The sequence below is a fragment of the Entelurus aequoreus genome, linkage group LG06 (assembly GCF_033978785.1).
Source record: "Entelurus aequoreus isolate RoL-2023_Sb linkage group LG06, RoL_Eaeq_v1.1, whole genome shotgun sequence".
NCBI classification, from domain to species: domain Eukaryota; kingdom Metazoa; phylum Chordata; class Actinopteri; order Syngnathiformes; family Syngnathidae; genus Entelurus; species Entelurus aequoreus.
Genome location: NC_084736.1, coordinates 48,033,557 through 48,050,021, shown reverse-complemented (window position 1 = coordinate 48,050,021; position 16,465 = coordinate 48,033,557). Strand labels below are relative to the sequence as shown.

The following is a 16,465-nucleotide window of genomic DNA, read 5'->3' as shown; positions in this document are numbered from 1 at the left end:
GTTAGTTTACAGGCGACCTATTGTGCGTCTACTCTGGAGAGGTTGCGAGCAAAGTCGGGCACAGTCCAGGCTGGACGTGTGTGAAAGCGGGCTACTTTTGTGTGTGTGTGTTTCGCACCTGTGTGCAACATGTGTGTTTGCGGGGAAAACCAGCTGCCGTGCATCTGCGTTGTGCGTCCGCTCTGTCTGATCATCTATTCCCTCCGTTATCGCCCAGCAGGCTGGCTGAGCTCATTACGGCTTGTTTTGCACTTTTCTCCCCATCTGGCTCCTCTTAATAAGACTATTAATATTAAAGCCTTGAGCTTAAGCGATGTGATAACGCCGCGAAAGATGCCCGATGCAGCTAGAATCCTGCCTTGAATGTAATAAAAAACTATTTTTTTGACAGGAAAACACGTGTAACTTACTCACTTGTACTGTTGCGATTGCCTGCAACAGTGATTCTCAAACTGCGGTACGTGTACCACCAGTGCCGGGGTGCCCACACTTTTTCTGCAGGCGAGCTACTTTTCATTTGACCAAGACAAAGGGATCTACCTCATTCATATATATAATTTATATTTATTTATGAAATAGACATTTTTGTTAGCGAGTTAAAGGTGTTTAATGATACTACAAGCATGTTTAACACATATAGATTCCTTTCTTTCATGAAGACAAGAATATAAGTTGGTGTATTACCTGATTCTGATGACTTGCATTGATTGGAATCAGACAGTAGTGACAGTAGTTATTTGTCCAGCTTCCATACTCCTTTTTATACACTTTACAAGAAATACATTGGCTGCAAACTCTGTAGCTTGCTAGCTTGTGTTTTCTGAGACTCCTATTTTGTTAGCGCAGGCAGTATGGAGCAGCGCTTTTATTGTGAAGACAGGAACTGTGCAGTTGGTCTCTAGAGTTTTGACAGCGAGAGTCTGTTGAAATAAAAGTGTTTCTCGCCTTCCTCTTGGTCATTTTTCCTTAATAATGATCTGGCAGCAGCCAGCGTCATCTCACAAGACCCTCGGGTGCCGTGAATCTCAATCAAGTGACGAAAGTGACGTCTTAGTGAAGATTGATAATCGCTAATTTGGCTGGGGATTGACTGACACACCCTCTGCGATCGACCGGTACCTCGCGATCAACGTAATGGGCACCCCTACACTAGTGGTACGCCAATTAATTAAATATTGAAACACAGTGTTACTGTTCGAACTGTATGTAATGTTACAATACTAAATGTACTTGTTAAATAAAACTTCTGCCTTGTTTTAATGAATACTTAAGCCTACTGTATTTTAATGGTGGCTATTATGGTGGTACTTGGAGAGCCAAGTGTTTTCTGAGGTGGTACTTTGTGTAAGTTTGAGGACGACTGGTCTGGAAGTTAAATATGATGAAAATACTTAAAGATATGTATCATCCAAGCGCTCCTTTCTTCTCCTGCTGGTGTTACATGAGGACATTGTCCCTGGTGTCCGGCAACCGCAGAGCCACCAGACCTCCCGTAACCAGCACCGACGACGCCATGAGGATGGGGATGGCCTTGGTGATGCCAACCAGAGAGCCGAAAATCAGGTTCCCCAAGACGGCAGCCATCTTGCACAGGGCGTTGCAGAATCCGAAGCCTGTTCCTCTGTGCACAGATGATTCAGCAAGAAGAGAGGTAAATTAGTCATCTTTAACTCTAAAACTCACAATCAGTGAAGTATGTGTGAGGAACTACTCGATTTGGTCTTCAGCTGCACACGCCATCTTGAGGCTGATAGTAAAAAATCAATAGCAATCATTGATTGAGGTTTGAAGACAATCCAGTAAAATATTCACCTATCAGCGCTGCAAAAGGAACGAAAAGAGATTAACCACCACATGTAGGAGTTGCTACATTGTTTACGTGATACTATTCCAGTTCTTCTCAAATAGTGATGGGGGTAAGGGGGGTGACCCTGGGGAACATGCTTTTATCAGTATCATGCTTCAAACCCCGCTTCGAAAAGCAGTGCATTACAAAACGTACTCATGATAGCCATTAATCCAGACTTCCTCATTTTGATTAAAAAAAAATTTGCGCACATTTTTTTATTCGTTTTGTTTTGTAGGTTAAAGTGTTTTATATATTGTGCTCCTGAATTAAAGTTGCTGATTATTTTATATTCACCAATATTTATAGAGTTTATTTAATTTCATTTTTCAGTATCAAATGGTTGAAGTCGGTCAAAAAACTTTATAGTTTAAGGATTACATTACGTTCAGACTGCAGTTGCACTCGATATATATCTACTTACAGTAGGGAAGATATTTATATGACTCCAGTCCAGGGGAGGTTGAGGGGTGGTTGATTATTTTGCAATGCAGTCTGCTGAAAATGACAGAAAGCGCCACTCTACATAGCAACTGACGCTGTGGTCAAAGTTGTAATTGCCACAAAACACATTTTAAGATATGCAACACTCTACTGACATCTGGTGGCTAAAGTGGATAGTGCACGGCCCAAATTTGTCACGTTTCACGGTCAGGTAAGCTGTGATGAATAGAGCCAAATGAATCTCCTGAGAAATTCGGAATTGCACTGTTCACATTGACATGAAAAAATCAGACACAGGTCACATATGGGCAAAAACATCGGAATTGACCTGCAGTGTGAACAAGGCCTAAAAGACGCATTGAGGCTATAAGCAGCGGTGTCAAACTAAGTTTACTTCAAGGGCCGCATGGAGGAAAATCTATTCCCACGTGGGCCAGACGGGTACAATCATGGCACGTTAACTTAAAAATACAACTACGACAACTTCAGATTGTTTTTTTGTTTGTTTTGCTTTGGCCCAAAATAGAACATGCACATTCTGAAAATGTACATATCACAAATAATCCACTTGACAAAACACTTCAAATTAGTTGAAAATTCTAAGGAAAATTGGTGCAGTTTTAAAAACACCATGAAGAACACAATGAACTTAGACTTAATCTCAGTGTATCTACAAAGCAATTAAACTTTAAGTCACAGCCTATCTGGGATTGAACAAAAAACTACCTCATTTGTCATTTTCACTGTTCACTTTTTTTTAAATTTTCACAGACGACAATAATTTTCACACAACTATATCAATGTGCGTCTCATGCAGCATTTTAAGGGGGGTTATTAATTGTTTATTTTACTCCTGTTTGAAGAGTCACAGCCCAGCTTTACCATGTACCTCTTGCTTGGCATACTTGCTCGCCATTATATAAACAATTTGCTTGCCTAACAGAATTGCTATTGCGACATCGAGTGGACACATTTATAACAACAGTTTCTTTCATTTAAAAATGCAGCTCAATTTTACACCTAACAAACTCGTCTCGCAGGCCGCGTTGAACCTGTTCGTGGGCCTGATCCGGCCTGCGTGCTGCATGGTTGACATCCCTGCAATAGAATGTGATTTTTCCAATTACCGTACTCGATTAATCGGACAAATTAAGACAGATTACTCGATTACTAAAATAATCAATATATACAGCCCTAAGAACAACATCCAGTGTGCAGTGAAGCTAATGTTACCTGCACTCAAACCTACAGGGAAGATCCAGTCCAGGCCAATTTGATATTATGTTATTTATTATTGTTAACTTTAGTGTAGTACAGTATAATCACAACATTAAATCTGGGTAGTTGCACCTGCAATGTGAATCCAGCTTTGGAGATAGTAAAATGGGACAATTGAAGCGCTCGACTCTTTCGCTCTGCCCTTCATTGAGCCTAATTACGTTGATCTTTATGTTACGATGCATTGATTTTCTTCGTCTTTCTTGGGCCTGCGTAGATTCTCTTGATGGACAAATCCCAGCAGGCACAAGACATTGATACAATGTTGATTATAGACACATCCTTTAAAACTGACTTTGAAACAACATTGCAAAATGTTGCTCAAAAAGGTTCATTATGTCTTCTTATTCATATACTTTTCAAATTTTGTTGTAATCAGACAATATTTTCGGTATATTAAATGGAATTTTTACCTGACATGTTTTGACTGTCATCTGCAGTCACATGTCTGGTAAAAAATCCAGCTAATATGCCGAAAATATTGTCTGATTGCGAGAACATTTGAAAAGACCGTTGCAAAATAGTTGAGTTGAGTTAAGTTTGTGTTGAAAATGCATGAATACAACATGATACATCACAACTTCCAGTTTCTCTATTCAACATGTCCAAAAAGGAGTAGGAAGAAGCAGATCTTATTTAATCCTACCCCTTTTCCTTTACATAGCAGTTGCTAAAACTTTTGTTCACTTCCTGTTCTCAATTTATTCACAATATACTCCATAAGTAATAACATTAAAAAATTAAAAAATAATGAAATAATAATTAGTGAAGTAAGTTATAGTTCATATGGTGAGATAAATAATATTATCTAGAAAATAAATGGATGAATGAAATACATTCAGAATGTTTATCATGGTTCTTCTTCTTTGTACTTTGTAAACACTTTAAGTTTGAAGAGTTTCTTGAAGTGGATCATATTAGTACTTTGTTTGATTTATTTACTTAATCCATTCCATAATCTAATTCCACATACTGATATACTGAAGGTCTTAAAGGCCTACTGAAACCCACTACTACCGACCACGCAGTCTGATAGTTTATATATCAATGATGACATTTTAACATTGCAACACATGCCAATATGGCCGGGTTAACTTATAAAGTGCAATTTTAAATTTCCCGCTAAACTGTGTTGGTGAATCTTTTGCAATTTGTTTAATGAACAATGAAGACTGCAAAGAAGAAAGTTGTAGGTGGGATCGGTGTATTAGCGGCTTGCTACAGCAACACAAGCAGGAGGACTTTGACTTGGATAGCAGACGCGCTATCCGACGCTAGCCGCCGACCGCACGGATGATCGGGTGAAGTTCTTCGTCGCTCCGTCGATCGCTGGAACGCAGGTGAGCACGGGTGTTGATGAGCAGATGAGGGCTGGCTGGCGTAGGTGGATAGCTAATGTTTTTAGCATAGCTCTGTGAGGTCCCGTTGCTAAGTTAGCTTCAATGGCGTTGTTAGCAACAGCATTGTTAAGCTTCGCCAGGCTGGAAAGCATTAACCGTGTATTTACAGGTCCATGGTTTAATAGTATTGTTGATTTTCTGTCTATCCTTCCAGTCAGGGGCGTATTTCTTTTGTTTCTATATGCAGTTAAGCCCGATGCTATCACATTAGCTCCGTAGCTAAAGTGTTTCGCCGATGTATTGTCGTGGAGATAAAAGTCACCGTAAATGTCCATTTTGCGTTCTCGACTCTCATTTTCAAGAGGATATAGTATCCGAGGTGGTTTAAAATACAAATCCGTGATCCACAATAGAAAAAGGAGAGAGTGTGGAATCCAATGAGCCAGCTTGTACCTAAGTTACGGTCAGAGCGAAAAAAGATGCGTCCTGCACTGCACTCTAGTCCTTCACTCTCACGTTCCTCATCCACAAATCTTTCATCCTTGCTCAAATTAATGGGGTAATCGTCGCTTTCTCAGTCCGAATCGCTCTCGCTGCTGGTGTAAACAATGGGGAAATGTGAGGAGCCTTTCAACTTGTGACGTCAAGCTACTTCCGGTACAGGCAAGGCTTTTTTTATCAGCGACCAAAAGTTGCGAACTTTATCGTCGATGTTCTCTACTAAATCCTTTCAGCAAAAATATGGCAATATCGCGAAATGATCAAGTATGACACATAGAAAGGATCTGCTATTCCCGTTTAAATAAAAAAAAATCATTTCAGTAGGCCTTTAAGTTTTGTACGTGCGTACAAATGTTTTAAATGACCTTTTTCTCTAAGATTATATTTCTCCTCTTTTGTTGAAAATAATTGTTGTTTATTGTTGGGTAGTAGATTGTAGTTTGCCTTGTGCATAATGTTTGTTGTTTGCAAATTCACTATTGTATTTGTAAATTGAGACAACGTTGATGTCCAACGTTGGATCCACGTTGTTGTTTCAACGGTCATATCAACGTCACAACCTGACATAAAATAAACATTGTCAAAAGGCATGTTGTTTCAACGTTGTATTTGTGTTGAATAATATTGGTTGGGAAATGACCAAAATTAAATGGTCAAATCAACGTCACAACCCAACATTGATTAAACGTTGTCAAAAAGCATGTTGTTTCAACATTGTATTTGTGTTGTAGAATATTGTTTGGGAAATTACCAAAATTCAAAGGTCAAATCAGCATCAGAACCCAACATTATTTAAACGTTGTCAAAAAGCATGTTTTTTCAACGTTGTATTTGTGTTGTAGAATGTTAGTTGGGAAATGACAAAAATTCAATGGTCTAGTCAACGTCAGAACCCAACATTGATTAAACGTCGTCAAAAAGCATGTTGTTCCAACGTTACCTAATTCATAAAGTTCTTAACGTTGTTTTAATGTCTTGTGCCTGCTGGGATGTACGGTAACTTAGCAACTAATACAATATCTTACCTAAAAGAATCTGGCAGAACACTGTTGTAAACCCAAACAGCTTTAAGGTTCATGGCATCAATGAAAAGATGCAACTACATTTTTGGATGATTATTTTTAGCCAGATTTAGATTTAGGAGACAGCTACCTCCACCAGAAGGTGTTTGTTTTATTCAAAGCAGTTGAAGGGAAGAAGCTAGAAGTTAGACTTATGACCACCTGGGGGCGTACATTAAGCAGCATTGTAGCCTATGCCAGATATAACAGCATGACTCATAACCTCACCTTCTGGCAGTCGGGAAGGATTCAGTTGTGACGACATCCAGGGAGTTCCAGGCAGAGATACTCAGGCCGTTGTAAAGGCACAGCATGAAAATCATCATGGACTCACTGGTACCAAACCACAGGAAGAAGCAGCTGATGCCAGACAACACCATGGAGCCACCTGGTGGACAAAGGAACCAAGGTGAAAGTTCAAGAGGTATTCACAAAGGCAGGGGTTTAAAAAAAAGTGTAGGTCAGAAACAGCATCTTGAGCAAAACAAAGAAAACATTTCCAAATTTGATCAAAGGCAAAATAAATATATTTTTTTGTTAAGATGAATAGACAGAGTGACAAGAATATAAGCTACAGAAAATATTGTTTAGGTGGTTATTTGAGGGCCATTCCACTAAATCAGATATATATTACTGGGAAATAAAATGAATAAATACATGAAAAAATGTACTGTAAAACAAAATTTGATTGATTTGATTGCTTATTTATTAAATACAATTTTAAATATCGGTTTAAACTACCTTGAATAGTGGAAACATAGTATTTGTTGCCTGTATATTCTTCCTAAAATTAGAATACACAATGAAATATAATAAATCATATATTTTTGACAGTATTAAGTTACTTTTTTTTTTTTTAACACAGTTTAGTTATTTGGGTATAAAAATGTTGAAATGTGTCAACATACTATTCATACTGTTAAGGTCATGTGACTGAATTTAATGTATCTGCTAATTCTATGCTAAAAACTCACTACTGTTATTTTTATTCCTGTTACTGACATGAGTCATCTTCGGATTAGAGACCTTGAACAAACAAGAAAAATGCCTGGGATGGGCCAATGCACATTTCTATTAGTTCAAATATCAGATTTGGAGTCCAAAAAAGTCAGAAATGTAATTTCATTTTAAGAGCGTTACAACAAGCAATCCATCCATCCATTTTCTACCGCTTGTCCCTTTTAGGGTCGCGGGGGGTGCTGGAGCCTATCTCAGCTGCATTCGGGTGGAAGGCGGCGTACACCCTGGACAAGTCGCCACCTCATCACAGGGCCAACACAGATAGACAGACAACATTCACAATGGCACCGATTCGGTGGAATGGCTTATATACGCCAAGGCAGGGGTAACCAAAGTGTTGTTTTTTATTGCCCGTTTTTTATATGAGGTATAGTAAATATAACACGTCCAATAGACGTGAGATTAGTGTAAGCTGGCGCCATTGTCAAAGCCAAACTTGTCTATATTTTGTCAACAGAATCAGTTTTTTATACCGAATTTCAGAATGCAAAGTCTGTTAATTATTCTCCAATCAAATTGTGCGTGTATATTTCATAAGCAGGTTAGCCCAAAAAAATTAAAACAATTTTTACTTTTGAATACTTTGATCATTGTGCTACTTCTCTGAAAATAATACTTTACTTAAATTTTTCTTCTGAGTCAAGACTAAAAGTAAACACGCAGTGTGCTTTTGTTCAAACTACTGTACATTGTTTGAAGATTGCAGCTAAATTAGCTAACACTAACATCCTACTAAATGCTACGTGTGAAACAGAAAAAAACATGCTTTGATTCAGTGTGAGAATGCCATGGCCACACCAACATGTACCAGGTGATGGCGTTAAAAGTGATGTTTGATCGTCTCCATGCTGATAATCAGGCTATTCTTTTTTAGCACACTGACCCGAGTAGTTGGCATTGCTTTTACACTGGAAATGAGAAATATTAGTTTTTTAGTTTTTTTCCCCTGAAGCGATTCGGACAACAATTGTGGCAGTTGTGATGCCGAACATTTGCGTCATGTTTTGAACTTGTCAAAGAAAAGAACCAAACTTTAGCACAAAGTCTAGCATTCAGCCATGTAAATAAGGACCGCAAGACCTACAATGCAATGTGTTTTCTACTTCACACTTTAAAGCCCTGTAACACATAAGTTTTTTTTTATTTCATTTTATTTTATTTTTTTAAATATATTTTGTTTTTTGTCCTGTCCAGCTTCTCAGGCAAATCATATAGTTGATGTAGATGCCCATATCGGCTGTTCAGATTTACTTTACATCTACACTTCTGTTAAAATGTAAGAATCACTTATTCTTCTGTTGTTTGGATAGTTTACATAAGTCTTGGGTGATATTACAAATGTTGGTATCAATCCAATACCAAATAGTCACAAGATCATGCCTTGGTCATAATTAAAGTTCTCCTGTGTCCAGGGATGTATTTCCTGTCTTTATAAACATAATATACATTTTAAAAAAAAGGAAAAAAGATTTTGTGATGATAAAAAATATCAATGTAATCATAGTAGTATCGACTAGATACGCTCTTGTACTTGGTATCGTTACAGTGGAAGTCAGGAGTAGATCCACCCATGGCATTTGTTTACATTGAGGAGCTCTAGCCTGTTAGCGGTGAGCTAACGTTTTGATACGCTTTGATACAAAACGTATCAAAGCGGCCCACCACATTTTTTTCAGGGAAAAACGTTTAGACACCCCGTCTCTAAGAGGCAGTGGTGCTACACTTTGAAAACCCCTGCAATAAGTTATATTGCCATGTTGGTCGATAGCATGAAACATGAACACGTCTAAGACTGGTACTCCTACCTAACATAGACAGACGTCCCGTTTTATCCATGAGGAGCGCCGACACGATGTTCCCGGGGAGAACCGCCAAGGTTCCCAAGAAGTTGATGAAGTAAACCCAGTAGGCGCTGTAATCATCATCAAAGGTCATCTGGCATCCCGTCTTGTTGTGCGTGAACGTGCTGTTGACCACCTCAGTGCCATCGATCAGCTTGGAGTCGTCAATGTCTGTCCAAAGAACACAACACACCCCAGTGGAGCCAAACACTTTCACTCAGAGGCCGGGAAGTCACGCGATCGTCTCACCTGTGTTGAAGAAGACTGCGTCGACGAAAGTGCAATTATGGAAATAGGAGCCCACTGTGGTGACATCATCAAAGTGGCAGTTGCGAAAGGTCGAGTGGATAAAGGTGACAGATTTGAGCTTTATGTTTATGAATCTGAGGAGGGACAGTGCGGGACATTGTGTTCAGAGTATGCACACATCCCCTTCTGGACCACCATCAGTTTGGTGTTGCAGCCATAATGTGAGGATTATTTCACTTTGTTAGAATATAACCAATGTGTCAATCAAAATGACTGCTGGGATAAGGTAATTGAAGTGGACCTAGGATGATTTCTCTCTTTTATGGCTTATAAATGTTGTTATAATGTTGGATATTCGTGTTAAACAATGTCAGCATCAAATCAGAAGGTTCATGCATTTGGGCGGAATCTTGCACGCAGTTTTGGATGCCCCTCAATGTTTTTGTTGTTGTTGTTGTTTGTTTTGTTTTTTAACCAGTGGGCCATTAGTGACGTCACAGATTGACGCTATCGTTAAACAAAGTAAATTACTGTATTTTCCAAAAATATAAGTAGCACCCACTAAATTTAGAAGAAAAAATTATTTTTCATATACCGTATTTTCCGGACTATAAAGCTCAATTAAAATCCTTTTTATTTTAATTTTTTAACTCGACAGCACGCCTTATAACCCGGTGCACCTAATGTAAGGAATACGTTTGGTTGAGCTTACCCACCTCGAAGCTATTTTATTTGGTACATGATGTAATGATGAGTGTGACCAGTAGATGGCAGTCACACATAATAGTTAAGTGTAGGCTGCAATACGATGGGTCTCAAGTAAACACCAACATTTTAAATGTTAAATTGAAAATATAGAACATTACACACAGTGCTCAAAAATCTATCAAAATGTTTTAGTACGACTTTAGTAAGCTATGAAGCCGCACCGCTTGAAGGATTGTCGGCGCATTAAACATACGAGTATTATTATGGTGTGTGTATAAGGTAAGACATATTATCTGGCGTTTTGTTTCGCAATATTATGCAAAAGCAATTTTTCTTACCTTCTGGTACCTGCTGATCTGTATTTGTGATCTGCATAAATCCTGAAAATTAGTATAAGCTTCTTCTTTTTCTCTATCTTGTTATGTGACATTCATCCTCCACTGTTGCCATTTCTAATATAAAGTAGTGTAAAGTTCATACTTATATCTGTCAGTAAACTCGCCATGAAAGCGCTAAAACATACCGGTGTAGTGAGTTTACATTATTCACCCACGGAACTTTGGTTATTAGAGTTCCGGTCGGACAGTTTGTTACAGGACACATTTCCGGTGTGGTTGTTTGAGGAGAGATGAGGAGATGCTGCTCTGTTATTGATTTACGTAAAATCTGAATGTCATTAAAACAGTTAGCTCCATCCTTTGACACTTATTCCACTCCCGTCCTTGCACGCTACACCGCTACATGGCGGCATGGCGTAGTGGGTAGAGCGCCCGTGTCAGAAACCTGAGGGTTGCAGGTTCGCTCCCCGCCTCTTACCATGCCGTTGTGTCCTTGGGCAGGACACTTCACCCTTGCCCCCGGTGCCGCTCACACCGGTGAATGAATGTTGAATGAGTGATAGGTGGTGGTCGGAGGGGCCGTAGGCGCAAATTGGCAGCCACGCTTCCGTCAGTCTACCCCAGGGCAGCTGTGGCTACGAAAGTAGCTTACCACCACCAGGTGTAAATGAATGATGGGTTTTTAACATGTAAAGCGACTTTGGGTACTTAGAAAAGCGCTATATAAATCCCAGGTATTATTATTATTATTATTATTACAACAAAGATGACGGGGAGAAGACGCTGCCGAAGGTGAGCCACGTAAATAAGACCGCCCACAAAACGGCGCATCCGGAAGTTGACTGTCAGAAAGCGGCTTGAAGATGATCTGTGAAATATAATCTATGCAACATGTTGACCAAAGAACCACCATCACATGTTATGTAGACCACAAAGAAGTGTTTTCAATTTAGAAAAAATATATATACATATGACTCCTTTTATGCGCCCTGTAATCCGGTGCGCCTTATATATGAAAAAAGATAAAAAATAGACCATTCATCGGCAGTGCGCCCTATAATCCGGTGCGCCCTATGGTTAGGAAAATACGGTATTAGCCGCAGTGCATTATAAGCCGCAGATATACAGTACAGGCCAAATTCTAGTTTCTTCAAAATAGCCACTCTTTGCTCTGATTACTGCTTTGCACACTCTTGGCATTCTCTTGATGAGCTTCAAGCACACCTGTGAAGTGAAAACCATTTCAGGTGACTACCTTTTGAAGCTCATCGAGAGAATGCCAAGAGTGTGCAAAGCAGTAATCAGAGCAAAGGGTGGCTATTTTGAAGAAACTAGAATATAAAACATGTTTTCAGTTATTTCACCTTTTTTTGGTAAATACATAACTCCACATGTGTTCATTCATAGTTTTGATGGCTTCAGTGACAATCTACAACGTAAATAGTCATGAAAATAAAGAAAACGCAATGAATGAGAAGGTGTGTCCAAACTTTTGGCCTGTACTGTATACTGGTAGATTGTGAAATTAGATATTTACATATAAATATTTTGTATATGTTTATTTACATACCTTAATTGTTTCCAAACTGTGCTTGTAACACGGCAGTAAAACGGCTGATCAAACAAAACAGAAAAGTGGTTGAAGTCTTTATTCATCCTTAATAAAATGAAAAATAATTTCTCCTTTTTTAAAGATTTTTCTTCCTTGTACTTTGAGTTTGAACACTTTCTTAAAGTGGATCATTTTAGTACACTGTTTAATTTCTTTGCTTAGTACATTTTATAATTTAGCCATTAGCGAAGAAAAATCCATAGATTAGCCTTTGTATAAGATGCAAGGTTCAAAGCTTGGGTAAAAAGTAGCTTCTTACAGGGAATTACTGTTTTAATTATATATTTAAGTTTCTATTTGAAATCTGCAGTGAGTGGCCATGTCACTGCCATTTTTAAACTACACTTCATTCTGTTGGAGCAATGGTAATGTGTATTTAATACATTTAAACCAGCGGAAAAATTGCATGGGTGATCTAATATGGGAACAAAGACCCACGGTGAGGCGGCATTTAGCCACTGTGTGTGTGTGTGTGTGTGTCTGTGTATGTCTGTGTCTGTGTGTTTTCTTCTCTTCATGTTATTTTTTCGTACAGCACTTTGTTTGCTATTTGCCTGTGTATAAAAGTGCTATATAAACAGAGTTTGATAAAAAAAAATATTATAAAATAATCAACCAAAAAAATTCATGACCCCCCTGCAGTACCAGTGTGGACCCCCTGTTGAAGACCTCTGCTTTAGGCAATTACATTTGGCGTTTGCCCAGTACCACTGTACATAAGTAACACTGATTCAAATGGCTTACCGATCATTAATAAAAAGGCCGTTTTTGTGTATCTGGTTCTCCAGCGTGAAGTTGAAAGTGAAGTCTTCGATGCGTTCGTTGTTATGCATTTGTACTTTGGAGGCATACTCGTCCGCCTGGAGATGTTTGATGACATCAGGGAACCACACCGACAGACCATAATACCTGCGAAAAACAGAATATTTACGGTATGAAGACAATGCCAGTTCCAGTGTGTTTAATTCCCCAACAGCCGTCAGTTCAGTGACGTCGCTGCTCACACTGGGGAATATTGATCCCAAGAGTGTGATCGATTGTGCCGACGTGCATCTTCTCAGAGCGACAAGCTCAAAATGACAGAAATGCAAGGAGTCCACAAGCCTGGTGCTATTAAAAATGCACTTGATTCCTCTACAGCACAAATGACATTACGGTGCAGCGCTCACCCGAAGGACAGTGTGAACCACACTATGGCCAGTCGTATCATGTTTTCTCGCATTGGGTAGTTGAAACACTTCATGAGATTCAAGTAGATCTGAAGAGAGACAAGAGACAATCACAACTCTAATCTTGGGCATACAGGCACTGACCTGTGGGAAGTTGGCCCCCATTATCATTGCAATTATTAAAATAACATTTTTATTTGTGTCATTATGGTTTTTAAGTTATTCCAAACTACTACGTTTGTGCTGCAAAATGTTTTTGTCTGTTTTATTATTAGTTTTTATCAATCAATCAATCAATCAATCAATGTTTATTTATATAGCCCTAAATCACAAGTGTCTCAAAGGGCTGCACAAGCCACAACGACATCCTCGGTACAGAGCCCACATACGGGCAAGGAAAAACTCACCCCAGTGGGACGTCGGTGTGAATGACTATGAGAAACCTTGGAGAGGACCGCATATGTGGGTAACGACCCCCCTCTAGGGGAGACCGAAAGCAATGGATGTCGAGTGGGTCTGACATAATATTGTGAAACACAGTGGATCCAACACATCAGCGAGAGTCCAGTCCATAGTGGGGCCAGCAGGAACCGTCCCGAGCGGAGACGGGTCAGCAGCGCAGAGATGTCCCCAACCGATGCACAGGCTAGCGGTCCACCCGGGGTCCCGACTCTGGACAGTCAGCACTTCATCCATGGCCACCGGACCTGTGCAACTCCCCCTCCCAAGGGAGAGGGGAGCAGAGGAGAGAAGAAAAGAAACGGCAGATCAACTGGTCTAAAAAGGGGTCTATTTAAAATCTAGAGTATACAAATGAGCCTTAAGATGGGACTTAAATGCTTCTACTGAGGTAGCATCTCTAACTGTTACCGGGAGGGCATTCCAGAGTACTGGAACTGATCAGAATCAGGTGTCCTAATCAAGTGTTTTTCAACCCCTGTGACACGGCGCACATGTGCCGTGAGATTCAGTCTGGTGTGCCGTGGGAGATTATCTAATTTCACCTATTTGGGTTAAAAATATTTTTTGCAAACCAGTAATTATAGTCTGCAAATTATGTGTTGTTGTTGAATGTCGGTGCTGTCTACAGGTCGGCAGAGTAACTATGTTATACTCTTTCATATCAATAGGTGGCAGCAGGTAGCTAATTGCTTTGTAGATGTCGGAAACAGCGGGAGGCAGTGAGCAGGTAAAAAGGGGTCTAATGCTTAAACCAAAAATAAACAAAAGGTGAGTGCCCCTAACAAAAGGCATTGAAGCTTAGGGAAGGCTATGCAGAACTAAACTAAAACTGAACTGGCTACAAAGTAAACAAAAACAGAATGCTGGACGACAGCAAAGACTTACTGTGGAGCAAAGACGGCGTCCACAATGTACATCCGAACATGACATGACGATCAACAATGTCCCCACAAAGAACGATAAAAACAACTGAAATATTCTTGATTGCTAAAACAAAGTAGATGTGGGAAATATCGCTCAAAGGAAGACATGAAACTGCTACAGGAAAATACCAAAAAAAGAGGGGTGTGTGGGGTGGGGGGGGGGGGGGGGTGGGGGGGCTGGTTATGAGTAATAACACGATACTAGCATAAAAACTATAATAGTTGGACAAAACACTTCTGAAGCACAATCGTAGCACAAACATGGGATCCGTTTGGGGAGATTTTGACAAGTTCGGAGGGTTGGTTATAATAATAACAAGTTAATAACATAAAAAAATATAAATTGCGGCACACATCAGCACAAACATATTACAAATGTTTTGGACAAGTTTGGGAAGATGTTGACAACGTGTGTGGGGGGCGGTGTTGGTGATGAGTAATAACACGTTAATACCATAAAAACTAACATATAAAACAAAAAACTATAATAGTTAGACAAAAACATTTTTGCAGCCCAAACCAGCACATGCAAATGTGTGGAGATTTTGACGAGGTTGGGGGGCTGGTTGAAATAATAACAGGTTAATAACATAAATACTATAAAACGTCGATAACATAAAAACTATATATCATTAAAAACATAAAAACTATGATTGTCAGACAAAAAAAAATTGGGGCACACATCAGCACAAACGTATTACAAACGTTTGGGACAAGTTTGGGAAGATGTTGACAAGGTGAGTGTGTGGGGGACGAGGGTATGGTTATGAGTAATAACACGTTAATATCATAAAAACTAACATATATAACAAAAAACTATAATAGTTAGGCAAAAACATTTTTGCAGCACAAACCAGCACATGCAAATTTGGGGAGATTTTGACAAGGTTGGGGGGGCTGCTTGAAATAATAACAAGACGTTAATAACATAAAAACTATAAAACGTTAATAACATAAATGTTACGGCACACGCGCGCTCCTTGCTTCCCTCTGCTACTGGAGCGCTCAGAGGCTCCGCTGTGAGCACCAGACACGCCCCCGCGCTCATCACGCAGACCGCGCCCACACTCCGCCGCAGCTGGAGACACTCTACTAACAACGCACCTGGCTTTGATGAGGGACGACAGTATAAAGAGCCCCGACGCTGACGACTCCTCGTCGTCGGAACGTCGCTCTGCTCGCAGTAAGCCTCACGTATCTGACTTCCCTCCAGCTCTCGCTCTTTTGCCTTTTTCCTTGTGCCTCATTTCCTGATCCCAGTGTTGTCTTTCGTTCCTCCCCACAGTACCCGTGTTCCAGCCTCGCTGTATCCCTCCGCTGCCATATTTCCCTCCTGGACTCTGCTTGCTCTCCCCGATCCTTGACCCTGTTTTGGACTTCTGGATTTCGCCCTCCTACAATGACCCCGCTTGGACCTTGGACACCCTTTTGGATCGTTCCCTTTGGACTTGGATTCTTTTCATTCCACACGCACCTCAACACCCCTTACGGTATTTATATGGTGAAATTCACTCACATAATTTTCTCATGCAAACACATATAGTAGCATACACACTCCATTCACTCTTCAAGCACACAATAAAACCTATTGAGCTTGATATCCTGTTGTCGTGCCATCTCCTTCCCCAGTACGACATAACAGTACGTTCCGACCACAATGGAACCAGACGGCA

The 16,465-nt window shown here is 39.9% G+C and overlaps 1 protein-coding gene across 1 annotated transcript in view; it reads right to left on the bottom strand.

The window, feature by feature from the left end:
• Positions 1–822: 822 nt before the first annotated feature.
• Positions 823–16,465, bottom strand: part of LOC133652305 (synaptic vesicle glycoprotein 2C-like) — an 87,704-nt gene continuing 72,061 nt past the window's right edge. Inside the window, exons 7-12 of the mRNA XM_062050906.1 lie at positions 13,408–13,496; positions 12,983–13,147; positions 9,581–9,714; positions 9,296–9,502; positions 6,699–6,858; positions 823–1,621 (exon numbers count right to left, since the gene is read on the bottom strand). Of these exons, the coding sequence (XP_061906890.1) occupies positions 1,438–1,621; positions 6,699–6,858; positions 9,296–9,502; positions 9,581–9,714; positions 12,983–13,147; positions 13,408–13,496 (939 nt within the window). The 3' untranslated portion in view covers positions 823–1,437. The remainder of the gene's footprint in view (positions 1,622–6,698; positions 6,859–9,295; positions 9,503–9,580; positions 9,715–12,982; positions 13,148–13,407; positions 13,497–16,465) is intronic.